This window comes from Coturnix japonica, chromosome 9 (genome assembly GCF_054131305.1).
Source record: "Coturnix japonica strain WE chromosome 9, WE-NBRP24, whole genome shotgun sequence".
Lineage (NCBI taxonomy): Eukaryota > Metazoa > Chordata > Aves > Galliformes > Phasianidae > Coturnix > Coturnix japonica.
In genome coordinates this window covers 27,437,577-27,464,084 of record NC_140671.1, presented here as the reverse complement: position 1 = coordinate 27,464,084, position 26,508 = coordinate 27,437,577, and the positions used below count along the sequence as shown (strand labels likewise).

At 44.9% G+C, this 26,508-nt stretch overlaps 2 protein-coding genes across 12 annotated transcripts in view; both read right to left on the bottom strand.

Annotated features, from left to right (window-relative positions):
* Positions 1-17,258, bottom strand: part of UBR4 (ubiquitin protein ligase E3 component n-recognin 4) — a 65,798-nt gene extending 48,540 nt beyond the window's left edge. For 10 of the 11 annotated variants that reach the window (XM_015882447.3, XM_015882448.3, XM_085508973.1 and 7 more), the window contains exons 1-30: positions 17,092-17,257; positions 13,756-13,853; positions 13,272-13,375; positions 12,897-13,026; positions 12,655-12,794; positions 12,385-12,487; positions 12,118-12,259; positions 11,852-11,976; positions 11,370-11,494; positions 11,066-11,125; positions 10,758-10,948; positions 10,437-10,536; positions 10,218-10,355; positions 9,630-9,747; positions 9,018-9,205; positions 8,360-8,519; positions 8,141-8,226; positions 7,086-7,255; positions 6,618-6,900; positions 5,964-6,096; positions 5,698-5,777; positions 5,052-5,180; positions 4,662-4,844; positions 4,329-4,451; positions 4,009-4,238; positions 3,258-3,382; positions 2,579-2,676; positions 2,294-2,451; positions 1,649-1,858; positions 539-640 (exon numbers count right to left, since the gene is read on the bottom strand). In XM_015882447.3, coding sequence (XP_015737933.2) covers positions 539-640; positions 1,649-1,858; positions 2,294-2,451; positions 2,579-2,676; positions 3,258-3,382; positions 4,009-4,238; positions 4,329-4,451; positions 4,662-4,844; positions 5,052-5,180; positions 5,698-5,777; positions 5,964-6,096; positions 6,618-6,900; positions 7,086-7,255; positions 8,141-8,226; positions 8,360-8,519; positions 9,018-9,205; positions 9,630-9,747; positions 10,218-10,355; positions 10,437-10,536; positions 10,758-10,948; positions 11,066-11,125; positions 11,370-11,494; positions 11,852-11,976; positions 12,118-12,259; positions 12,385-12,487; positions 12,655-12,794; positions 12,897-13,026; positions 13,272-13,375; positions 13,756-13,853; positions 17,092-17,216 — 4,157 coding nt within the window. In that variant the 5' untranslated portion in view covers positions 17,217-17,257. Of the gene's footprint in view, positions 1-538; positions 641-1,648; positions 1,859-2,293; positions 2,452-2,578; positions 2,677-3,257; positions 3,383-4,008; positions 4,239-4,328; positions 4,452-4,661; positions 4,845-5,051; positions 5,181-5,697; positions 5,778-5,963; positions 6,097-6,617; positions 6,901-7,085; positions 7,256-8,140; positions 8,227-8,359; positions 8,520-9,017; positions 9,206-9,629; positions 9,748-10,217; positions 10,356-10,436; positions 10,537-10,757; positions 10,949-11,065; positions 11,126-11,369; positions 11,495-11,851; positions 11,977-12,117; positions 12,260-12,384; positions 12,488-12,654; positions 12,795-12,896; positions 13,027-13,271; positions 13,376-13,755; positions 13,854-17,091 lie in introns of all 11 variants that reach the window. The other variant, XM_015882446.3, reaches the window with a different exon arrangement.
* A 325-nt stretch (positions 17,259-17,583) lies between these two features.
* On the bottom strand, positions 17,584-26,458 carry EMC1 (ER membrane protein complex subunit 1). Its single transcript, XM_015882298.3, has 23 exons — positions 26,357-26,458; positions 26,161-26,285; positions 25,799-25,864; positions 25,619-25,712; positions 25,313-25,441; positions 25,048-25,174; positions 24,764-24,913; positions 24,450-24,617; positions 24,271-24,342; positions 23,846-23,902; positions 23,480-23,602; positions 23,166-23,262; positions 22,596-22,712; positions 21,569-21,768; positions 21,197-21,346; positions 20,845-21,006; positions 20,477-20,596; positions 20,106-20,243; positions 19,596-19,769; positions 19,286-19,496; positions 19,008-19,092; positions 18,497-18,626; positions 17,584-18,323 (listed from the first exon to the last, which is right to left on the bottom strand). The coding sequence occupies exons 1-23, from the start codon at positions 26,455-26,457 to the stop codon at positions 18,144-18,146; spliced, it is 2,976 nt and encodes a 991-aa protein (XP_015737784.2). The 5' UTR covers position 26,458; the 3' UTR covers positions 17,584-18,143.
* Positions 26,459-26,508: the final 50 nt, after the last annotated feature.

The window sequence follows — 26,508 nt, the reverse complement described above, 5'->3', positions numbered from 1 at the left end:
CTAATATGAAGAGAGTGAAAATTAAAGCCAGCTTTACAAAACAGCCCAAAACCAGACATTAAGTCAGCTTTCCAATGAGGGAAAAGCTTTCCTCCACTTAACCCTTTTATATCTCTTCGTATCACTACTGTGGTGTTAGCAGTTTCCAACACAATTAGTCTTGGTAATTCAGTGCCCCACCTTCATCCCTACAATGAGCCATCTTTTGCTTTGAGAGGACAGAGAGAAACTGGGATATCACAACTTAAACTGCACTGTCTTATAGTACAGAGCACCTCACACCAAAATGCTGATGCTTTTAATTTCACTACACCTCCAGTGCTGATCTCTACAAGGATTTGCTCATGTTTTACTTGGAATGACAAAATCCTAAGTCTTCTCCCACACAGAAAATCTTCTCACTCTCCTGCACTGCTTGAAGGCTATCCTGTCCTTACACGGGTCTGCATTGTTCTGCACAAAGGCATTAACATTCCTGAAGAGCTGACAAACTGACAGAAGTGATGTGTTTGCTTTACAACTTTCACACAGATTTTACCTTTCTGAAAAGAATTCCTCCATGGCTTTTCGAGCTTGGCTGCTCTCCAGCTGTTTCTCCAGATGCTGTAAGCATTCCTCCAAGATGGACTCATCCAGGCCACTGAAGGTCAAAAAATGCATATTAATTAGAATATATAAGAATAATTTCAATAATTCCAAGAGCCAATTAGCAAAATAAGAGCCAACACTGCTAACACAATAGTAACAAACCTTCCACTAGCTATAAGAAGCTCTGCTTCTAAGAGACAAGAGAAAAGCAACTGATGAACAAACATCACATAAAGACCAATATATCCACTAAATGATCAGGAAAAAAAGGGGCACACACTGTAGGCAAGCAACACAGAATTCTAGGACAATCTACATCTTTCCAGCTTCTCATGTTTCAAATTCCTCCAACTTGCTGTTCTTTTACAATCTCTTTCAGTTACTCCACCCATTCTTTACTGTGCTCACTCTTGCTCCACAACACACACTGCAAGCAAAATCCAATTATTTTTACATTCTCTAACAGAAGGCGCTATAGATCTCCTTCTGAATACCCTCCATCCGGGGAGGATCAGTGTTAAAAAGATGCAATATCATCACGCCTAATGGTTTTATGTTTCAGATGGGCACAATCAACATCTGTGCACCAAGCTTATCCTCTCTATATACATAGCAAGTAAGGGGTGGGAAGCATAAATCTGGCTAGTTGGCCACGATAAAGGAGGGATTAGCCATCCTTATAAACAGCAAGAATAGAGACAAAGGAACATAAAGCAAGTTAGGTCGGCATCTCCAGCTTTGATTTTGTGCTTGTATTTACATAATTTTCTATTTGATTAAATAAAAAACTATGCAGATACATATGTAAGCCATCCAGAGTTAGAAGAGATGATTAAAATCCGCGCTGCCTAAACTGCAATGCTGAAAATGCTGGTGAGCTGAATAAAGTATCTTACATTTTCAGTCAACAAGTATAATAGTCTTCAACAGATAAAAATAAGCTGATTTTTTGCCTCTCTGTCTTGCTGCTCAAGAAACTACACTGATTTTTAAATACACTGTAGTAATTCTTTGTACACAGCTTAATTGGAAGAGAACTAGAAGCCACACAGTCCGTTACCTGTTTGGATCAGAGTGATGGGCCAGTATGTTATAGCACCCTGTGATCAATTTCTCATATACACGTGCCAGGAATTCATCTGATTCTGCAGGACCCAAGATCCTTTCTAGGGAGTTGCTGCTTATCTCTGCCACACTCTCTGTGCTGGTTTCCAAAAGGAGGGGTAACAGGGAATGGATCACCTGTGGTGGGTTTAGATCATCTGACCAGCTTGAAAAGAAAGAAAAGTAGGTAACTATATGCAGTGTAGACAATTATTTTGTTTGAGATTATCTCAGTGTTAAATGCCTGGAAAAAAACAGTTCTTTCATGTCACTTCTTTCTTACACTTTGAAAAGATCACATAAATGAATGAAAATAGTCACAGTCAGATTTGATCCATATGGCCTCACACAATCATAGAATGGCCTGGGTTGAAAAAGATCACAATGATCACCCAGTTTCAACCCTCTGCTATGGGCAGGGTCACCTACCAGCAGACCAGGCTGCCCAGAGCTACATCCAGCCTGGCCTTGAATGCCTCCAGGGATGGGGCATCCACAGCCTCCTAACCCAACTAAGGGTTCCTTATCAAGGACTCTACCTTTGGAGATACCACACCAAAACCGAAGAGCTATTCAAGTAATATAAAAAAAGACCACTTACACAATGAGATCCCCAGTGAGTCTGACCAAGGAGAGAAGGGTGTGCTTTAGGGAAGCTGCAAGAGGTAGACTTTGACTGCAGAGAGTACCAAGGTGGGCAGCCTGAACTGCACTGATGTAGCTTTCTGCAGGGATTGTGTCATTTGCGAAGGCGTTGCGCTAAGGGTTGAGACACACACATGAAAATCAAACCAAATTGTGTTTAGCAGAAAGGCAGACTATTTGCCATTCCCACTAATTTAGAGAGTTAAGATTATGCTGGTTCAACCCACAAGGCAGGACTCACCCACGAGCCAATGTTTGGAAATTCATTGGTATGAATATTGTTCCATGAGTCGCATAAAGTCTGCACAGCTGAAGGTAAGTTCTGAACAAGCATTGAACCTGCAAGCAATCCAGAATTGTAAGGCACTGTGTAATACCACAAGTCCTGTTGAAAACCAGAATACTTCTAAAAACTGTTCAAAACTAGACCTTGAGTTAACCAGGACACCATTGTAGCTAAGTTCTATCTGTTATCCTGCTGAAGGCTACTCTCATGCTCCTCTACCAGTCAAAAATATTCCTAAAGTTTGCATCAGCTTCTTTCTCTTCATTAGAACAGGAAATGTGGCAAAAATACTAATTCACAGCTGTCTTCAACACATGAATATTTCACAGTTTGCCATATATTTCCATGTCATTCTACTGGAGCACCAGAATGGTTATAAAAGCATTTTAAGAAGCCAGATAAGCTCACAAGTTAGTTACTTTTTCAAGGCTTGCCCCTCTTTTTCAGCTGCCACAATAATAAAAAGAAAAGACTTCCCAGTTTGATGCTGACAGGATAATACAGTCATCTGAACACGGTGGTAGAGGGGAAGGAGCACATCAGCCAGCACACAACTTTGAAGCTCAGAGTTGGAAACACTGTAGAAAGCTTCACCTGTGCACAAAAGGAAATCTGAACCATGCCAGATGCTCACCTAGAGTATTGGACTTGCAACGGCTGGATCCAATGGCCAGGACAGCAGCATAACCTTGTAGCTTCTCTTCAGAAGGCTTGTTCTCACTGGAGCCCTCCTCAGAGAGGCTACGTAGCAAGTAAGATCTGCATTCATGAGGGAAAGGATTCACTTCAAGGAAGCAGTTCTGAGTTTCATAACTAAATGTGTCAATATGGTGACAGATAAGAAAGCAAACTTCTGAAGTTCTGCCCCATACTTCATGTGATATCACTATGAGAGTTCGAGGCTTTTATCTCCTCTAAGCTTCTTACCAGCAAAAGCATCTGCTCAAAAGAAAAAGCTGATTTACTTTTGCTTTCTTCTGCATAGGGGCTAATGAGAGTTTAGAAGACTTCAGACTCTTAATCTAAGAATTAACACTCCCCTCCTCTCTCTGATGGTCTCTGACAGTCTCAATAATGAGAGTGAAATAACCTTAAGCAGCACTGTCCTACAGAGTGGTAAGAAGAGGTTTCATATTTGGAGGAAAAGCTGATTTTGCAAACTTGCAAGGAAGTCTTGTAAGATCAACCTACTTAGAAATAATGACCAAATTACAGCCCGAGTAGCTTTGCCTTCTTTTAAAAACAATGGTCAGTCTAAAGGATCTAAGTTAAGGTATCTATACTGGACTATTAACAGATCCAGCTCTCTCTACCAACAAAACAAAATAAAAACCCTCACGTACAGAAGAAAACATTATTTCTATCACAGATTCTATGGGTTGTACCTGGTAAATGTAGCATAAGTGTCAATAAGCTGCAACGTAGCAGGTAGGAGGTTCTTGGTCATCTCTGAAGACTTATGTGGATCAGTTTCTGCAGCTAGCTTGGTAAAGTGCTCATCTAGAGAAACCTGGATCTTGGAAATTGCAGCATCAAGGGTGTAAATGGACTGTAAGCTGGGAACTTCATGCAGCTGGAGAATAGTTGTACAATCGATGCCACAAAATGAAGATATCTTAAAATATGAATGAATTGGAACTGTAAGTGCAAATCATTCCACAAAAGCAGATGTTCCACGTGCATGTTTGTATCTGAATCAGCTCACCTGTCGAGCAAAGTATTCTTCTGCTATTTCCACATCATATTTTACTGAGCTGCACTTGCTGGAGGCCAATTCAATGAGAGACGCAGCATGTTCAGCTTTCATCCCCTGTTTGGTAAGGTGATCCTACAGATACCAGAAAAAGACCACACTTTAAAAGTGCTCTATAATAAAGCACTCTGCCAACTACCAGGCTAGAAAATGCAGACAAGTTCCCACTTCAAACCATGCCCACACAACAAATCCCACACGCACTAAGCATAGAAGAACAAGAAACTGACATTCTTACTAACAAACAACATTACAAAACACCCCCAATGAAGATGAGACTTTAACCTTGATCCATGTGACATAAGATGGGATTCGCAGGCGAGAAGACCAGCGCAACGTGTGTAAAATATCACATTCACTCATCTCTGGTGTGTTTGTAGCCAACTGATTCATGTAGTTTTTGGATGGAGGCAATATCCCCAGTATCCGCCACAGTATCAAGAAGTAGTACTGAAGTGCACAGGCTTCCTAAACAAGAGCACGGTTGGATAAATTAGTAAAGGAAGGTGACAGTTTCAACCATTCTATCTACAGAAATGATTTCATCAGGGCTCCAGACTCGTATAGATGTGCTAAATCAGGCAAACATGGTGAATACTTTGTTGAAAACACTAAGATTGAAAACCTGTTACACCTCAGCACAGACAACATTACAGCAACACATAACAGTCTTACCAGTGCAGTGACATTTTTGTTCTCTTTCCTCCTGAGTGTATCAAACTGTGACCCCGCTGCAAGTAGCGAAGTCAGCGCTGTGTAAAGCTCATCATATTTCATAGTCCTGGAGAAAAGGACCTCACAGACCTGCAAAAGATAACAGTCACAATCACTGCTTTGCATCTGCATTTATTTATACTTTCCATTAAGTATTCAGAACACCCACAGACCAAAACTATGCAAGAATGTGACTTCAGGAAGTTAATTCTGCCAGGTATTCTGGAAGAATTGGATCAAACTGAATGGGAATGTAACCCTACTTATAATAGCCTTGCCTCAGATGTTTTAGCAGCAATGAGAAGTAACTGTGGATATGATGGGGCTCTGCTTTGCAGCATAAATAATTGAATCACATGTATTATGACAAGCTGTCCAACATAGCTTCATAGTAGTACATCTGAATTTGCAAATGGACTTCCCTGACATACAACTCAGTGCAAAAAAGAATCCCACATTATCTTACTGAGTCACTTCTCTTTTCTCCATTTGGATAAAATTCCTGCTCTAGCCACTGCCTCAGGTCCTTCCTTCTCATCTGTTTGCCCTGGCACTTGTCAAGCCAACACTGCCCTTTGAAGGCTTACAGACATATAAATCCCAGTACCGTGCTATCCAGACGGTTCAGATCATCTTCACAAGCTTCTAGGGATAGGATGCAGTAGAACCTTGGCTGTGGAACTGCATCTGGAAGGCCATAAACAGCAAAAGTGTTGTTTACTAAAATTGCTCAAGCACAATTACATGCATTTTTATCTGATTTAAGTATGTGTCTCAAAGGCAAGAAAAGTTACCGAAGGCCATGGGAATGGCTTTCATCTATTTGCAAAAGCAAGTCTTGGAACAAAAAACTCCTCACAGGTTCTTTCTTACCTGATGAGCAGTGTTTGGTCCAGTTTTCTTCTACCTCCTTAAAACCATGATAGAGTGGGACAGAGGTTCGTCTGCTACTGTCCTGAGACCCACTCACCCAGCCAATGGGTGGAGTCAGCAAATTATATTGCACCTAAGTAGAAAAGCATTAAGCCATTAAGTAGGAGAAAGACAATAACAAAACAAAGAGCCATTAAGACACAAACAATCCCATTCCTACAACACTGTTTTCTCAGCTTCTGAAGGAAGACCTGGATCCTACCTAACGAGCTTCCACCTACTGAAAAAGCCATACACAAAATACTAGCATCTCATTAATGAGAACAGTGCCATAACTCAATAGGGACAAGCTAAAGCAAGAACAGTGCATATGAAGTATTTGAAATGATATCTAAATACACAAAATAGTAACAACTTTGAAAGATGAGGCAGGGCTTTCACCCTGTTCCCAGCAGGATTTATTAGGACAGCAGTTACATCACAAATGTATGCTCCAACTGAACCTGCCATTAGGAATCAACAACAGCAGTTACTCTCTCATTATAATCTGAAAGACTGGTAACAAAACCAAAGAGATTAGAATGCACCAAATGATTGTCACAGATTTCTGCTGAGCAGTGAGCTACATTTCAGAATAGAATCACAAAATTTTACCTGTTCAAATAAGTACACAGGGGCTTTGGAATACTGATGGAGCAGATAGTCAAACACCAAGAGCAGGCGTGCCACAATAAGCGGTACAGAACTTTGCTGGGTGTCCATGTTCACTGTCAGCTCCACAATGGTCTGGATACAGAGCATCATGATAGACCTGCGGCCCCTCTCAGAAAAGTTGTGAAAAATAAGCAGCAGCAGCTGGAGATGTTCAACGTTCAGATCTTCTGCATCACTGGGAAGAGTCCCTTGCAAGGCATTCTGCTTCAGCGTGCCTACAAACCTGACAGTAGGAAAGGAAGTTCATACATGACTTTTCTTCTTGCTTTGTTACATCTTTAAGATCTCTTTAACCAGAGCTTAGAGAAATATTTTTATCGTTTCATTTTTCTGCCTATTCTTCTAATCAATATCGATGATTTCACAAAGATGATGACTGACTTTCAAGCTAAAATAATATTATCTTACCTTTCCCAAACTTTAAGGCATTCTGGGACGTCAGGGTCTCCCTGGGCAGTGGCTTTATGCTGCCAAATGAGGAGAAGTCGTGAGAGCACCGATAAACTTTGAGGGTGGATGTAGAGAGGCCATGGACCTTCAGAGAAAGGGGCAACTCCCAGTTGCTGAAGAAGTGTGTTCTGGAATAAAGCAGAGACTTGGTGAAAAGAAGGAAGTACTGCCTGCTTTCTTTAATTAAAAGCATGATTTGAATAAAGAACGTTGTTCCCAGGGGTTGTAAATGGCTAATACAGCAATATTTCTCTAATCTTAAATATATCACATAGCTACTGAGGGATATTTACATTGTCATTTTGCCACCTAAGACATAACAAGTTTTGAACTTCAGCACCAAAGCAGGACAAAATGGCATTAATGACCTCTACTCATTTGCCACAAAATAAGAGCAGGACATATTAGGCTTTGGTAGAATCATACAGATCAGCCTACAGTTTGTGCTTCAGCAAAAAGGTTGTTCAGCTGCTTTTAGGGGAAAAAACAACTGTAAAAAAATGATGTTTTAAACATAGACAACTAAAAGCATAGGCTCTGAATACACTGATTGGTAAGCAAACCCTACTTACAGTGTTAAGTCAGGTCAGTCCATGACCCAGCAAAGAAACCTAAAGGCTACAAGGTTAGCGCATGAAAGCAAAGGGATTAACTTGATTCTCCTGAGAGAATTCCAAGGCCTTTTGGCATCAGTCCTGACAGAAAAGTAAATCTGCAGGAATGCCTCTTGCTAACAAATGGATAGAGGCAAGTCTCCAAAACAAACCCACTTCTCCTTCAGCCTTCATCACCTCCAAAATGCAGTGGATTAACCTGAACTCTGGATGTTAAGCTTACACACTGCAAAGCATCATTCAATTTGGATCCAAAACATTCCAAGCTCTGTTTGAAAAGTACCATTCTCTAGGGCCAAGTGGAATCACAACACGCTACTCCAGGTGCAAAGTCCACACAGAAGCATGAACAGACACCAACATTTGTTCATCTCATTTACATATTCATCATGGCTTTACCTGCAAGGCAGGGGACTGAAGATCTGAGGTCACTAAGGAGTGGTTGAAGTGATACAGTGCAGCAGCAAACTCTTCATCCGAAGTGCCTGTAATACAGAGATTGAGCCATTTACTTACTGTTACTCTCCCATATTTAAGATTTCTGTATGGAACTATAAAAATAGACACCTGCAAATCCTACTATCTATGATTTCCAACAGAGAAGTACTGCTCACTCACCCTTAATCCCATCTTTATCCACTTCTTTGATGATGCTAGCAAGCGTTGCCATGTGCTGCTCTGAAAGAGAGACGCTCAGGTAGTTGCGAATGAAGTTATTCCTGGAGTTCAGCATAGAAGAAGTGATAAAGTTCAAAATGTTTGAAGCTAGGCTCAAAAACTGAAAAGAAAAAGAGAAACACGCTGTAGAAAGCAACAACAAAAACACATTAAAAAAGCCAGAACTGTTGGTAAAATAGATCAATTTCCCTATTAACAGCCCTGGCAGCAGAGAGCAGATTTACTTTACTCATTGCAATGCAGTTAGTTTAGTAATTCTCTTAAAAAAGAGAAAAAAAGTCTCTAAAACTCCTGGCAGCAGAATTTCTTGGTGTCTTTCCCCAACACTAACAGCATTCCATCAGCAACTTCACTCACTTATAGCTCTGCCCTCATTTTCCCTCTTCCTTTGTAACCCACACTGATACTCTCAGTCTGATTCCCTAGCAATAATCAATACATCAGCAATATTCCACTTGATGGAAGAATAATGCAAACATTTCTTCAAAGCCAATCCTCCATCAGCAGTATACTTAATATCTGACACATATCACGTTACCTGTCAACACAGCTAGCTACAGCACACATCATTTCATTAACCCTGGAGACCTTTCCATACCAACTCTGGATCTTTGCGGCTGGCCAGGATGTTCCCATTCTCTCCAGCAGTCTGTTTGTTTGGGCTTTTGACTCTAGGAGAGCTCTCCAAGGGTGGTGGTGGAGGGGGTGGTGGTGGGGCCACTTTCTCTTTGCTTGGAGATATCGTCTCTTCAAACCATTGCCCAAGGATTGGTTCACTGTCATCATCTGACATAGGAGGTAAAAAAAGGCAAAAGCACAGGGTTGTAAAGAACAACCTCACACAAGGGACTTGGTACAGTAAAGGCCTGGAGAAGAACTTCAGTGAGCAGAGTTAGAGCATCTGCAATCTTCATTTCTCCCTTCCACTCACAATGCTCAGCAGTTTTACAGTGGGAATTCACAAGATGAAATTATTTCCACCCTCCTCTCAAGCAAATACTGCCAAATACCAGCCTCTCTGGCTTCAGTTTACACAAAGGAGTACAGTCAGCATTGCTTCTGCCAAACAGATCTCACAAACTGCTTCATATTTTCAGCATTACATGTTATTTCAGCCCAAGAAGGCAAAAATCCCAGTAGCCAGGTTTCCACTATATCTGAAAAACAGCATAAAACCCTGACTTAATTTCTTTGCTGGAAACTCTATTACCTTGGCTGCTGTCCTCCTCAGTGCTGCTAAAATCATCCTCGTAGTAAGTATTTGAATCAGTGGAGGCACTTGCATCACTGCTCATGGAGCCCTTTCTCTGACGTTGCAAGACACACGCCTTACAGGAACAGCAGAACAAATTAAATAAAGAATATGAAAACAAATTATCTTCCTAAAGCATTTTAATTCGCTTCCAGTAAATTCCAGTTGAGCGATTTATTAACAGTTTCTCAAGATCCCTCTCCCTTAAAGTTGTATCAGAATTTATGCGGGTTGGTTGAAAAGAAATTATGCATGCCAAGAATTTAAGCAACACTTCAAGTAACAGCTTTAACATGAAAGCATCTGTTCTGAACACGGCCTTTTCATCTTCTCGTTAAATTCACAAATGCCACCGTGCTTACAGAGCTATTTTGTTACAACAAGTTTGTCAAATTTACGGCCTCCAAATGAGGAGGGATAGCGCCTTTGCTTGACACTGTCAGTTCTTCTTTGCATATTCACAGCTAAAGAGAGAATTCTTCCACGCAGATGACACTCAGTGGGAGTTGCTCAGATATCTCCCCAGCTGCACAGACCAGTTCCTACCTTTCTATACGACGTAGACAGCAAAGTCAGCAGCAAATTAGTGAGTGGTACAGAATCTATCAACCGCTGGATTCTCTGGATCGATGTGCTTTGAGCCATGATATCCAGCACTGCTGGTGGGCCATCGCTCTCCCAGCCCTGGAGGACAGCATTGAAGAGAGAATTTAAAGCATGTTTCAGCAGAGAAGGGCAAGTGTTTCACAAGAGCTACCTACACACCTTGTGCAATGCCTCCACTTGCAGATCTTGAAAGAGGGATGACAGCAACTTGATGGCATGATTTGCAAGCACCACTGACAGAACACCAAATCCTTGATGTCTATGGAAAAATAAAAGATACAATGTAATTACGGGGGGGGGGGAAGCAGACTGAGTGAGGTGACTGAGGAACTGCTTTGCTAAATTGAAAAAGAAAAGGTGACTCGTTTTCTTTTCAAGAATCAAGACTTGAATAACAAATGGCGAGACCAACCAGACTCCATAGTAATTATCTGCTCTGCATAGTTACATGGACAATACTCCAGTGGGGGCCTTACATACCCTTTTCCAGGTCCGAGTTTGGGAGACCCAACGCCCTCCTTGGTCCGAGCAATAATGTCTCTGACACGAAGAGCAGCCAATGGATCTTTCTCCTTCCCCTTATCAGCCAATGCTGTGGGGCTGAGGTTCAAGATGAGGAAGAGACTGTTTAGCAAACACCAGGCCCCAAGCAGCTGGAAGTTCTGATAATGCTATCATCCAAAAGGTTGAGGGGAAAAAAAAAAAATAACAACCAAACAAAATAGTGTGAATCCAAATGCCAAAATACAACAGCATAATAAGAGCTTCCTGAAGGGCACAGATCTTACCTCACCCCCAGCTCGGCGTGAATTGCTGATGGCTTGTCCAATCATCTCATAGATTTCAAGCTGCAAATAGATATAAAACCACAGTAATGTTTAAGCATTGGACTGGGCAATAACTAAACCAGCCCACACACTTTTCAAACTCCAGACATGATTGCTGTTTCCTATCCGCAATTAGCCAACCCAATCACTTTATCAGCCAGTCTATTGCCTAGAAATAACAAGCATCTACTGCAATCCAAACAAATACAAGTTCTATATTTCGCTTGCCAAGAATGAACAAACACACTCTTTCCCATTTACTTACACATTTCTGTACAATAGTAGCAGCATCATTTTCATAGTCTTCTTCTTTGGAACTCGTAGATCCAGTCCGTACCTGCTGAGTGGTACCCACGTGTAGGATGGCCATGCAAGTTGCCACACTCACACCTGGATGAAAATAAGTGAAGGCAACGGCCTTCTTATAACCCAATCTTGGCACAAAATCTTCCCATTTAGCACACAGAAACAAGCAGAATTAGACATTCACACATGTTATGTGAGAGGGAAGAAATTACAGGTTATTAAGATGTTGAGTCACCAAGTCACACTTGCAGAACATACCAGAACCTCAGTACCACCAGAACAAAGCTCACGTTGCCCCAGGCCCCACATTATACAGTATGGGGTAAAGCTGTCGCATCCATAATGAAGATTACTTGTGGGGTGAGCCACAAATGTGTAGGTAACAAAGGAGAGAAGAAGCAAGAATGACTTAGAGGCCTAAAAATAGAGGAAATCAGTCACCTGCATAGAGACAGCTGAGAGCAAGAACAGTCACATCTTGGAGCCGTGTGGGCGTTAGGGGCTCCAACACAGGCAGAGACAGAGTATCCAGTGCCATGGTCACATCTATTACCAGCGAGTGAAACCTAAAGTAACAACACAGGTTAAGGATCAGCAATGCAGTCTGTACAGTGCTCATGAGAGCAGCACGGTACAGCTGGTACAGCTGTTTCCTCTCATACAGTGCACCCAGCATATACCAAAGAAGAGTGATGACACGATCTTACCCGTTACGAACAGCAGTGGCATCTGCCACAGTAGCTGGCATAATAAAAAATGAGTTGGCTGACACAGCATCTTGAAACCGATTTATGTATCTCAGGAAGTATGGGAGGTTCAGGCACACTCGTAGCAACTTTTCAGAGCCACCTACCAAACAAAAACAGTGTTTTACTGTTACTGTGGCATGGGAGAGCTTCTAAGCAGAACAGATCTAACAGCCATCAGGAGAAATGCTTGCTTTATCCCTTCAGTGTTACAGAGCTGATCCTCACCCAGTTCTTGCAGGCTGGCTACATTCTGAGCAATGAATATGCTTTTTGTCTTTGCTGCAGAGGTTTGATCTGCAGAAGCTTGATCCTCGTTTTCTCCTTCCACCTAAAATCAAGCACAAACTAAATATATCACAGAAGCACAAAAAATATAGGGCATTGCACCGACTCTACAAAGCAGCAACGTGCATCAGCAACAGAATTCAGACAAGTCCTTGAGTGCACCGATATTCATGTTAGAAATCAGGCTGCTTCTACTCTGGAGCTGTATACCTGTGTCTCTGGCATGATTGATGGTGATGCTGAAACTCTGGGGTTAAAGACTGATGTCAGCTGATTGAGGAAGTTCATCTGTACTTCTTTCTGCCTTAGTTCTGGGCTCACTGGGGAAGCCAACTCCTTCTGGTCCTCTACTGCAGGGCAAACAGCAAAACACCATTTCATCCATCAAAGCACATAACGTTTTCTACAGCTCGCTCCATTGCCACAGCAATATAACAAATTGAACCACCTACCATCAGAGAGGGTTTTGATGGTCTGAGGCAGCTTGGCTGATTTCATCATTGCTGTGAAAGTGATGATTTCTGTTCTATCCAGGCGGCTGCAGCCTGTGCACAGCCCCTTTATCAGCAGAATGAGGTGTTTCTACAAAGTAAAAGGCATCAAATACATCATAAACTCTCTTGATTCCAAGTATTTAGTGGCATCGTACACCCTCAGCTGCTGCATTATGAGTAATGCAACAGCAGCATCTCAGATCCAATCTGATCTCATAGCAAAGGTCGTGATGGCACTCTTGCTTTGCACAACATCAGAGCAAATATTTAAGGAATTAAGAGGCCAGAGTCCATTTTTGCTCTCAGGGCCACGTGGTTAAAATCTGTGCTCACCTGTGATACAGCACACGCTTCATCTGGGTTCTCTAAACGCAGAAGGGAGAACTCGATCAGGACTTTACATGCTGCAGCCACAGACTGCAATTGGTTTCTGGGTACTGAAAAAGCAGATGGTAGCATCAGTTAGGACAAGACCTGAAGTAATTTGGTATAGCATGTTCTTAATGCTTTTGATAAAGCAGAATGCTAGACAGCATGCATTCATGCATACATTGTCCATCATGTCTAACAGAGAGATATAGTGTCAATTTGGTCTAATTAAAATGTAACTTAAGAAACACCAGGAAAGCAAGATTAAAACCTTCTAACACAGGCACATACGATGGGTTTCCTTGCAACATTTATGAGCTTATGGACTGCATTAATATCTGACTCAGAAACGGGGCCTGAGACAATACACAAGAGAACAACTCAGGCCTACTTTCACTATCCTTCAGCTGTTGTACAAGGGTAAAATCAGAGGATGGAGAACACTTACTGAGACCACACACAGTAGTGATGTAATGTGTTGAAAGTGCAACAAAGGAGGAGTAAAAAGGCTCGTATTGTTTGTCGTGGTGCAAGATTTCTGATTCACTGCAATAGGAGAAGAAGGGATACGTCAATTCGATACGGCACAATAGCGGCTGCCATACAACACTCAGAACATGATATATCCATTAACACGTGTAAGACAAGATCATTAAGATCACACGATCTTTCCAAATCAAAGTGTTGAGGACAGGATCTTGTCCTGCATCCCATTCGTGTACCCTCAGGCTTGAAGACAAATCAGGGCATCAGGACTACAGCCTACACTGGAAGTTTAAGCAAACAGCCCCCAGTATGGCCAGTACTTTTCCTTTCCATCACCAGAAGTCAGCCTCTCTAACAATCACCCTCCTGTCAGCTTTCATTAATCTTTAAGTTCCTCTAAAGTCAGCTGCCCGTAAAGTTGGGGCTGTTTGTTCTGCTGATGCCAGGGCTGCAGCACAGGCATTCCCGTCCTGCCAAGGCAGAGCCAACAGCAGTTTATGCAATTCTGCAAAACAGAAGGATCAAAACCAGCCCATTGCATAACAACAACAAATACTCAATGCGACATGTGCACAAGCAGAGGAGCAAAGAGTTTTGGCAGGTAGCACACAGTCCAGAAGAATACATCCGCTGTCATCAGCCTCGTGGGCAGAGGGTGGTGATTTCAGAGCTTTACAGCACTTTCTCTGCACACAAATTAACACCAGTGTAAATTCAACGTCGACTCAAAGCTAAAGTAAGAACTGGGAAGCAAAAGACTTGTCAGCACACCGAGAGTCAAAGCTCTGAGGCTTCCCATTGAGGTCTGCTGGCCACAGACAGCGGCCGTGTGTTACAGAAACGACACACCGAAGGCAGCTGTGGGAAGGCTTCACCCCACGTCCCATCTGCACCGATCTGAAGGCGGCCACAGTGAGAAGCAGAGCTCTGCCTGCAGGGCTAGGCCAGCCCACGAGTCCACCCATAAAACAAAGTGGTGTGGATGTCCGCTTATTAAATACTTAAATTAATTGCCTTCCCATTTGCAGATGACAGAAACGCTCAGGCAACGAGTGAGCTGGATGAAAAGCTGGCACGACAGCTTCACCAGGCACCCTGCTTCTAATAGCAGCAACTCTTCCACCTCTGGCAAGAAGACCTTATTCCAAGGGAGCTGCTTGGAGGCAGAGGCTGCCAGCTGTCATGGGCACCATTCCCAACCCAAAGGACAATTCCTCAAGCTTGGCAACAACCAGCACTGTCAGACACTGGATGCGCCAACGCATTTGTGCTGCTGTCAGACACTCGTTTTGCTCACCTTCTGCTTTATGGCCAGCTCTAAATCAGCGGCTGTGGGTGCACATGATGTATTTTAAGACAACAAGCAAGAACAGTTTGGGAGTAACAGAGCACAGAAGAAACTGGCAGCACCTAATGAGCTCGCTGCCATAAAGGTCAAGCTGAGCAACACACAATACCTGCAGGTATAGGAACAGATATAGGTATAGGTACAGGTATAGGTAGGTATAGGTGCAGGTATAGGTACAGATACCTGAACCGGGGGGGGGGGTTCACCCCAATTGGACAACAAGAGGATTGAGATTTATTTAAACAAGTTGTGGTCATAAAGTGGAAGGCACCTGTCTGCTAATTGTCATCATCAAGTCCTTGCAAATGACAAGAAAAGAGGTAACAGCTTAACCTGTAATGTGTTATAGTGTATATACAGTGAAACTTGATAACAGCTTCAGGCCATTGTGTTGTGATTTATTGCTTAAATGACATTTGCTTACCAGGGAAAATCATTACTCACACTAAGAAGCCAGCCATCAATACAACCCTTCAGCAATGAATACCACCTCCTTCTCTCTCCTACTTCCAAACCTCAAGCAGCCAGAAATAGACCCTTTATGTAAGGCAGCAGCACAGAGCACCCTCCTCCAAGGAAAGGTACAACAGCAGGTGCAGCTCTCTCCCTATTGACAATCTTTGCTGACAAATCAGCCCCATCACAGACTCTGTAAAATGTGTTTCTCTGGGTCTTTCCATGAGGTTGACATCTATTCATCCCTGAGTATAAATGTAATAAGAGAAGGAGTCGATAATGTTTAAGCTTAGGATTAAAATAGAAGAGCTATCAGGAAAAGGAGCATCTTAATTCACTTCAAAACGAACGATGTTGGTGATTTCACTGTTGTAGCGCCAGGACATCCAACCACACTGTGGATCAAGCAGCCAACCCGCTCACTATCAATCTTGTGAAAAAAAATATGACAAAAGGGGCATATTTTAATGAGAAATCTAAAGATAGGCTGGTTCTTAGAACAGAAGAACATGGTTCTGTGCAGTAATGAGCTATTTTTTCCCCCTGCGCGAGGCATGACATAAAAGCTTCTGCCCTGCAGGACTCCAAAGGGATGTGCAGAGTTTACCCAATGCCAGGCAGCGGGTAGGGGAGGAAACAGGCCTCACCCAGCAGCATTACAAGGAGTCATTTGGGTTGGAAAAGGCCTCCAAAGTCACAATGTCCAACCCCACCACACTGCACCCACTGCCCATGTCCCTCAGAGCCACATCACACTGAATAATAGTGACCCAGGGTGGGCAGCTGTGCCAACGCATCGCCTCTGTGTAACATAAAGCCACTCCCTCTCATCCTATCGCTGGAGAAGCGCCTTGGCCGACCCCACCTCACCACAACTAAGAGCTGGAAGGCGATGAGATTTCAGAGCCTCCCATCACCCAGCCTGACCCATCCCCTTCCCTCAGCCGCTCCCTCACAACTCAATTCCCTTCACAGAATCACAGAGTTATGTGGTTGGAAGGGACCTCTAGACATCATCGAGTCCAACCCCCCTGCCAAAGTAGGCTCCCTACACCACATCACACAGCTCGGCGCCCAGACGGGTCTTAAATATCTCCAGAGAAGGAGATTCCACCACCTCCCTGTGCAGCCTGTTCCAGTGCTCCGTCACCCTCACTGTAAAGAAGTTCTTATTAAGGAACTTCCTATGCTGTACTTTCATCCCATTACCCCTAGTCCTGTCCCCGCGCACTACTGAAAAGAGACCAGCCTCACCACTATGGCTCCCACACCTCAGGTATTTATAAACCTGGATCCAGTCCCCTCTCAGCCTTCTTTTCTCAAGGCTAAACACACCCAGACCCTTCTATTGACTTCAGAGCCCCGAATTCACCCTTATATAACACACACAGCACTGAAGAGCTCCGAGCAATAACACCTCAGGCCCGCGCGCCTCCTGAGGGGAAAAACAGGGCCCGGGGCCTCTCCGTCTCAACCCACGGCTACCGCCCTCACCTCTCGATAACGGAGGCGAGCAGCTGGGGGAGCTCTTTCATCTCGAAGGCCGAATAGGAGGCGGAGAGCAGCGGCCTCACCGCCACCTCCCAGCCCGGCTCCGCCGCGCCGCCGCCCGCCGCCATCTTGCCGCTGTGCTGCGCCGGGGGGGGGCGGCGGAGGGGGGGGGGGGAGCGGGCCGGAAGTGCCCCCCCACACTGCGAGCAGCGAGACAGGAAGTGAGGCAAAGCGCATGCGCACAGCCAGCAAGATGATTGGTGGATGAACCGCTACCCTATGCGCCTGTGCAGTACGTGAGTCAGCAGGATTAGGGGTGGCGCATGCGCAGTGTGCTTCCCTCCTCCTTCCCCTTCCCCCCCACTCCCCGGGGGTGGCGGCGCATGCGCACAACTGAAGGCGGGAAAAAGAAGGCGCACCTCAGGGCTTCAAGAGGCGCTGAGGGGAAACACCACACAGACCTAAACGCTGTGTTATAGTCCCAACGCAGAAACGTTTAAAGACTGGAAGAAAGTGATGTTTTAATCGTAATAAATAAAGGATATGGAGAGAGATTTGACATTCCGAGGTGATCCCACACAGCCTGACAACTTGAATTCAATGAGTGCCAAAGGATGTTTCCAATGGTCAGGTAGGAAACTTTTAAGCTTGTTAATGGGATGAGTGTGCGGCTCCTCACATCTCATATACACACCCATGGTTCGGTCACAGTGGGCTCTGAGGCAGCAGGGAGCACCCCAAGGACACATTCTTGGTAAGGACGCATTATTGGTATAACCTCCCTTAAAATCAGCAACAAAAAGGTTGTAGATTTTAGGGCTGAAGCTGTAGAGTTGTGGGAGGTTTTGAAGACGTTATATTACTGTGTCTCTTCATCATTTCTCTTCCAGCAGCTCTCCCCTCCACTATCCTCCAGTTATAATGTTTGCAGCCATTGCAGTCGCTCCAGCTGGAATTACTAACAGAAACCCCCACACAGCCCTGCTGGGTCACAGATCCTCAGCCACAACAGTGCTCAGGTACCAGCCCCAGCCCCATGTTGTGTCTCTGCAGTCCTACCGCCAGGCTCGGTTCAGTAGTTTCACCTGGGCCAGTCTCTTGGTGATCATGGTGGCAAACACCAGCCCAAAGAGGACGCTGCTGATCAGCACGTAGTCATAGTCATCTTTCAAGACATCAAATTGCTTTGAGGGATACACTCGGGTCTGGTAGATATCCAGGCCGTATGCCACAACCTAAAGAGATATCATTATGAGCTGGTGTTTCATAAAATAATCATCATATATCTACAGTTTTGATTAAAAGAAGGAATTATGAAGCGCTGAGCAGCCACACCATCAGAAGTTACAGACTGCCTGCTGCTCATAAACACCACCACTCCATAGAGAAGCTGCTGCCTTGTGCTCACCAAACAAGTAGACTCCAGCCCAGATGGGGATGTGTAAATCCCTCTTATTTGGGATACGGTCTGATTGTAGTTGATAAACCTCTCAGCGTGGATCTGCACATCTGGGGAGTAAGGAATCAGGTTTTCTTCTCTGAAAGGCATGTTAAAAGAGAGATCAAAACCCATCCAAATAGGTTACTGCCCTAAAACAGCAAAATTAGCAGCTCTGCCCTAGTGCAGATTTATTCTTGCTACAATCAAATATGCCAGCTGGGTCAGACTGCACTGCAGCAGCCTCCTTTTAGGGTTCTAATGTTTTATGTGTCACTCTAACAGGCAGTTACTCAAACTGCTACCTCTTAGGGTTTTTGCTAATGGGAAGCCCTGCTGTATTACATACATTCCATTGTCACATCCAGGGAACAAAGCAGTTTCACTTAAGTTCCTGTAAGAGTTGCCCTGAGTCTGTACACTTTACCACACTGTTATTATACACAAGGCTTCAATATAGCAGCTGTTGTGCCTTCCTTACCTGCTCTGCTCTGTGGGGATCTCTGGGCGGCGAGGATCCAACAGAGCCTTGGGAAGGGAGAGGATGGCACCGGAGGGAAGTCCGACTGTACATTAAAAGAAATGAACCTTAAAACCTGTCAGTTCTGACAGCATTTTCTAACAGGTAATACAAACACACTCCTAGTGCACATTCTAGCACTAGCCAGGAGTCCAGAGCAGCCCATAGGTAAGCAAAGCCTTGAGCAGAGAATCACACTGGCCTGGTTTTGAGCACAGTGTCCGACAGTACGCACTTACTCAACAAATGACGGCTGGTGATGCCTCGCTCAGTGATGGTGGCCTCCATGGCACTGATGGCAGAGGGGAAGATGTAGGACTGCTGGAGGACCTGAGGTAAAAGCGGGCGGTCCAGGGAGCTGAAGGCTGTGGCGTTGTATTGCTCCGTCCCCTCGTACAGCTCCAGCACAGTGAACTCGTTCCGACGTGCCTTTGTGTTCCAGTACTGGTACTGAAAGGAGAGAAGGATCAAAAGTCTCCTCCATGTAAGTTTACCAATTGCCCCTAAATCCTAAAGATAAAGAGTTAAGAACAGAATAACGCCCCTTACCACCACCCAGTTCTCTGAATGGACGATGTGGACAGGACCCTTTGCTTTCTTCTGTACTGAAGAATGGATGATCCTGCCTGTGACTCCATCGATCAGGTAGATCCCAACGAACGTGCGCTCATGGTGCGTATCAGTGCTCTCTGTCACCACTGCAAGCAGGTTTGGATTCAAGGACTGTAGCAGCAAGTAAAGAAAAAATCAAGTAAGATCCTCACCTTGGTGCTACATTTCTCTGTATTTCACCTGGCATATAATCAGTTATCCCTATTAGAGCAAATAGGGAGAAATAAAGCAGCAATTTGCCCATCATTAGATGCCTGAGTGCACTGCAGCAAGAAGAATAAACTGCAAAAGAAATCTGCAACACAATTAGTATCGTTTGGGAAGATTGTAGATACATAAATAGGAAGAAACAAAAGAGTGGCACCACAGAGCAAAGGCTCAAAGTCACGTCCACAAATGCTGAGATCTTTCAGTGAGTGAATGCATGACAGAAAGCTCCTACGGCACCTTATAAAGAACACTGCGATCTCCCATCACACGGCCCTGCGAGTGCACGTGCTCACTGGATCTCTTCCCTTTCACTGTCACTATCCTCTGTACTTCGGTGGGTATGGACACCTGCCAGCTCTCCTCTGTTGTCAAGTCCTGCAAGAAAAAAGCACAGCATGGTAGTTAACCTGTCCTCACAAGACACCACCTCAACTGGTAAGACATGAGCAGCTTTTGAGACATGTTTTAAAGCTTGAAAGAATTCTTAAGTCAGCTGAATTGCTTTTATTTTATTCCAAGCAAAACATAACAAACCGAGTGATCTACTGTTATCCAAACAACACTTAAAGAAGGTGACATCACTTAGATTGTAATATATCCTTCCGTACCTTTTTCAGTCTGAACCCAGAGAGCTTTCCCTGCTCGGCATCCACTAGATAAAAGAAGATGGAATGGGCCATTTCTTCCAGCTGGCGAATAACGTTCTTAGTTGCAGGGAAAGCTGTAACCTGGGAAAGCAAAGAACAGTGGGAAGAGGTTAAAAATGAACAAGCAAACAGAAAGCAGAGCAGATTATTTCCAATGTGTTAAGCAGGATGAGCTCTGCATTACCAGAATAGGATTATAAAATATATATATATATATATATAATAGAAAATGAGACTTAATAGCAATTTTTTTTTTTGCCCAGCTCCCAAAGGAAATGGAATCACTGGCCACAACATAAAGAAAACTGTCTCCAGGCAAAGCAATTTACCTTGTACTCATCATCAATCAGAAGCAGTACTTTGGCGTAGTCTTGATCCATAATAGGCAGAAGCAAAGTCTGAAGAACCGGACGCTTCAAAACAGGGGGTGCTACTTGGCTTTTCTTCCCAAAGATCGGGTTAAAGACGTACAGAAAGCTCATTTTGGTTTCCTGAGAACCAAAACAAGATGCAAAACTTTATTTAAGACAGACAAAAGAGCTGTTTTTCTATCAGTTATCTGCTGCTGTTCATTATTCAAAACCAAGATTCACCTGCTCCATCACAGCATTCTGTCTAGATGTCATTATAGCACTGAAGTAATTTATCTAATGAGACACTGTGAGGGACAGAGGGACCCACCTTATCCTTAACAAGCAAGGTGCACTGTGGAGGGTGGGGGAAGTGGGCTGTTGTTCTTTGGACCATCAGCTTGAGGGAGGCACCCGGTCTCACGTTCCTGAGGTACTGCTTCCATAGGATGGTGCCAGAACTGCTTTCAATGCCAAAAAGCTGAGCAGAGATGGAGCAGAACCAAAGTCAAGAACACCTCTCTCGCATTCAAGCACAGCACCTTCTTTTGGGGTATGAAACAAGAGCTTCAGTTCCTCCCAAAAGCTACTCTGCACATCTTCAAGACATCATTCTCAAAGCCCAGCTAAAAACTGGGGGGAAATTCAGCTCTGAGACTCTTCACTACAGTCTAGAAACAGAGCACCACTCTGGCTTCCTCACCTTTCCCGAAGCAGTGACCATCACCATCATTTTCTGCAGGTTGAACTCATCCCTGGCTAGATTGTCAATGTTAATCTCATTTTTAATCTGGCTCCGGGGTTTCCTGGCATCGTAGAACATCTTCCAAAGGTGAGCAGTCCAGGCTTGCAGCAGGATAAGCTGCGAGGACAGCCGCTTCAGAAACATCCCCAGCAACCCATCTGCAAACAGACCAACGGTGGTAACAAAGGAAAAATGCCTACATCCCACTTCATGTCTGAGACTGCAGCCTCAGCCAGTAGAAGAAACACTGCCATGCATGAACTTACACTGCCTGTTTTCCTCTGCCTTTCCCTCCAGATTTATACTCACTTCTATGACAGACCCTCTGGCATTTACCAACCTTTTCCCCCTTACACCTTGACCCAACTTTTATCAACTGAAAGCAAACCTTCATCCAGAGAACATAACCTCCTCTTTAATATCCCTTCTTTCTCGTGCCACACAACAAAAACCACAATTCTGCCCAACAAGAGTTGATATTCAGCTACTTGAAAGAAGCAAAGCACAAAGCATCAAGTGTATTTTGCTACTAGGAAAGCAAACAGAAAGTAAATCAAGTTCCACTTGAGAGCTGTTAGTTTAGAAGCAATTAGAAAACACTGCATGCAGTCTGAGGTTACCTTGAATAGCTGCATCCAGGACAGCGAGAAAAAACAAAACAAAGCAAAAACAAAAGCTATTGCAAATGGGTCTTCCAGAAAGGGGACTCAGAGGGGATCAAAGGGAAATGTTTAGGGGGAGTGGTGAAGATCACCCACAGACAGTGGCTGGTTTTGACTGTAATACATTCGTGCCCTCCGCCTTTAGCATCAGACTTTAAAAGCTTAGGCAGAAATGGGTTTATTTCTGCTCACTTTAATTGCCAGGAGTGAAAATTTGAATCTGAACTCTTAGCTCAGAGGGAAAAGAAAATGATCTACTTCTTTAGGGAGAAAAACAACCAGACTCAGATGCCTAAGGGTGATTCTGTTAGTCTATGGCTTACCTGCTTTCTTCCCAAATTCTCCCTCCAGCTCAGCCTGTGCACCCGTCAGAGGCAGGTCCACCATCTCCAAGCTCACCACTTCTGCCAGCGACTCCTCTCTGCTCCACACAACCTTTCCTGGTAAAACAAACCAAACCACAACGATACTGGAAAAAAAACTCAGAACCAAGTGTGAGGACATAAGCCCTGGAACATTCATATCACTGAGATGGACCTGCAACCCCTTCTGCAAATAAATGTTATCTGTCACAAGGGTTTTTATTCTGTAGAAACATTGAGAAAGATCTAGAATGTGGTTAGACTCACCCTATGGTAAGATGTTTGATAAACCCTAAACTAAAACACTATAAAACTGATTGGTTCTCCCTATACAAAGAACATGGCAGAATAGTCATCTCAGGTGAGATATCTTTTGAGGGTGAAAGATGATGAAAGACTGCAGTATCTTCCACAGCACAACAGCAACCCTATAAATATGGGGCCTGGGTTCTACAGCACTGCAGTTTTCTTCTCCTCCTGAAGAAGGTTGCTGGTAAAACCCAGGTCAGGTTTGCAGTTTGTTCCAATCACCTGGCTGCTGGAGGAACATCAGCATGTGGTCTTCTGTTTGCACCAAGGCTCGGTAGCCCACCGAGTCATCCTTCTTCAGGAAAACCTGGATGTAGAGCTGAGGGAAAAAGAAAAAGATTAAGCCAGACGGTTGGGTTAGTGATCACACCATCTGCTTGGATAACAGTAAACACACAGGTGAAACAAACAGCGTAGCTGCACACAGTAATGATTTCACCACATCTCAACAGCTCTACAAATGGTGCCAAATCATGGTGTGAAGGCGATTGCAAGCATCACAAACCAGAGGACTGAAGTAATCTCTTCCCACCCACCTGCTCCGGCTTGACACCGTTCAGCTCCAAGTTAAAGGTGATGGTGGTATCCAGCAATCTTTGTCCAGTTTCAACCAGATAGAGATTGATGTTGTAGGTTTGATTGGAACAGGTTAAGGATTCCTGTAACATCGTGCAGAAAAATGCTCAGATCAATTTACCAGTCACGTCAAATTCTGCTGCAGAATCTCATGTGAGCAAGCATTATGGTTTCAAAATGTTTTTAGATGGTTTATCTATAGGTGCTGTGAAACATCAGCCTCCAAAACCAAAGTGTTACACCTTCTACGTTCTATTCCCACAAGCAAAGGAAGAAAAAGGAACCATCAAGAACTTCTATGGCATATGGGAACTTGTTTTTCATACTTGTTTCTGGGAATCCTCCAGAACACTTCCATGAAGGCCATCAAAACTCCCAGGTTTCTGCAATGAGGATGAGAGAAGGTAACGTGATTTGACACTGCCATGAGAGCGTGATAAATGAATTGCTTTGTGTGCTTGGCAATCTCAGCTTGGCTTTAAAAGCAGCAGAGAGTTATGCTAAAAACGAGGCTGTGCTCAGCTCAGTGCCCGTAAGAACTGAAATCCACTGCAGTGAACTTATACGTGACACAACAGCTTAGACAAGGTGAGCCTAGGCTGGATGTAACCAAGACCTGCATGCATTACTTCCTAGGCCCGAAAAGATCATTAAATCCCACTCTTTCCCAAGCTACTCATCATGCAGGCCTGCAAAGGAATAAGTGTGGAACCCACTCTAAGCCACATTCAGATGACAGAGCTGCACCTACCAGCTCGTTCCTACAGGTCAGCACAGCAGCAACAGTTTTCTCCCCAGTTGTTGCAAAGCTCACCAGGGCTGCCTGAAAAAAAGGGAAAAAGAGAACGGAGCAAGAAATGATAAAACTCAATAAAAAGGGGTGTTTGTTGTTAGCAATGTTAAGCTGTGTTGGCCCTTTCTCCTGGTTACCTGCTGGAAGTCCCTCAGGTGGCTGAGCAGCCCCTGTTTGCACTGCAGCAGGGAGAAGGAGCCCGGAGAGAGCTGCAGGAAGAACTGAGTGCGCGAAGCGTTGATCACACTGGGCTGAGTAGCCAATATCCTGGGCTGGAAACCATCAGCAAACTCCAGGTCAAGCGACTGTGGAAGGGAAACAAGCACATGCATTGATGGAAACTTCTTCCCCAGTGAAACTAACAGCTTCCTTGTATCAGCAGCAACAGACAGCACCGCCAGGCACCAAATCAGCTGGATAACTGCACACAAAGCCTCTCAGCACCGCTCACCTGCAGCGGGATCTGCTTCATCTCCTGCTCCGTCTCCAAAGAGCAAACATAGAGCGAACGCGTGGCTGCATCTGCACACACCAGCACTGCCTCCCCCACCACGTTGCAGGCTCCATTTAAGCTCTTCAGCCACGGGGCTGCTACTTTGGTCTGCCAAGAGAGACATCAAGAGATGAACATATCAACAGCATGATGATGTTTAAGGAATGAACTTACACAGCTCCACACACTGTGTTTGTTCATATCAAATTTTCTATATTGGATCCATAATCAAGCACAACTACCTGTTCTATGACTTCTCCATCCTCCACACTGAGCGTTAACACCTTCAGATGGCTCTGGGGGACAACTCCGAGCACGTGGATCACTCCAGCCCCACGGGAATACAACATCTGGTATCGAGTATCCTCACTGTGCGAGAAACAAAGGGCACGAGGCATCATTTGCTCGTCTTATTGCTTCCAAAGCTTTTCAAGGACACGAAGGAACTGAAGCATCCTGAGTTGGGCTGTGAGTCTGAACTTTCTTCAGCTCCAAATACATCCTCACCTTTCAGGCAGCTGTTCCACCCACTTCTGGTGCCCGTTGGACAGGTAGTGCAGGGAGATGGCCACCTTCTTCAGCACTGCCACGTATTTCACCGCGTCCTGCAGCCCCACCAGACTCGCGGCCTGGAAACTGAGCACAGGTCAGAGATGGTTGATTAGAGAATGATCTGTGGGCTCTCAAACAGGGGGAGCTGTTGGATACAACCATCCAGATTTTCAAAGCCTGATGTCCAAACTGCTGTACTGCAGACAAGGTACGTTAAGCTTACTAACTAAATACTGACTTATCCCTGGTGCCCAGCACTACCTGCCCGTGTCCAGCGACGTCTCCCAGTTCAGCCCTCCGATGTTGGTCTCCCAGGAGCGCAGGATGCGCCCGGCGCTGGATACAGTGATGGCATCTACACAGGGAGCAAAGGGGAGGTGAACCCAGAGCCAGGGCATCCAACATGGGGAGCAGAGCAGCTGCTGTGTGTCATGTGCTCACCTTGACCGTGGATCAGCATCACGTCGATGGCTCCTTCAGGGCCAGCCTTGTCTGCATGGCGCCACACTGAGACACAGAGCAAGGAAATGAACACAATGAAGATGTTGATGACTGCTCTCAAACCCACAGCCCTGGGACCTCCCAAAGAGCCTCACTGCAAAGAGCCATGTCCTCACTGCAAAGAGCCATGTCCTCACTGCAAAGAGCCATGTCCTCACTGCTCGCTGCGGGAGCTGCAGCTTGGATTTCAGGGCCAACATCCCCCTGAAGGCGCACTGATAACTGGCACACATGGGCTTGGTGTCACCCTCATTGAGGACATACAGCACTGCGGGCAGTGACCCACACCCCGCCCCACTCACGGATGTCTCCGCTGCGGGAGTTGAGCGCAGCCACCACGTTCTTCTCGGTTCCCACCAGCAGCTTCTTGGAGCCCTGCGAGGCCTCCAGCGAGGCGAACTTCAGCTTCCCCACGTACTGCTGCCTCCTGCGGGGACGGGCAGCGTTACACGGACACGAGCCGTGGGTTCAGCCCCGCACTGACAGCCCGGCACTCACCAGTCGAACTTCCCCACTTGATCCTCGTACACGGCGGCCGCCAGCGGCAGCAGCAGCACCCACAGCCCGGCCGCCATGACAGCGCCGGGACCTCCCCGCATCACGGGGCTGCCCTGCGCTCCGCCTGAACGGGGAGGCACCGAGCGGGGCAG

Bases quoted from the DNA above. Each gene is read 5' to 3' on its own strand.
- EMC1 (XM_015882298.3), bottom strand. From the start codon at position 26,457: ATGCGGGGAGGTCCCGGCGCTGTCATGGCGGCCGGGCTGTGGGTGCTG. The intron at 23,263-23,479 runs GTGGGTGGGAAG...TTTTTCCCTCAG, and splicing joins ACGGTGTCAAGCCGGAGCAG to CTCTACATCCAGGTTTTCCT. The intron at 20,597-20,844 runs GTAAATTGCTTT...TTGCTTTCCCAG, and splicing joins TGATTGATGATGAGTACAAG to GTTACAGCTTTCCCTGCAAC.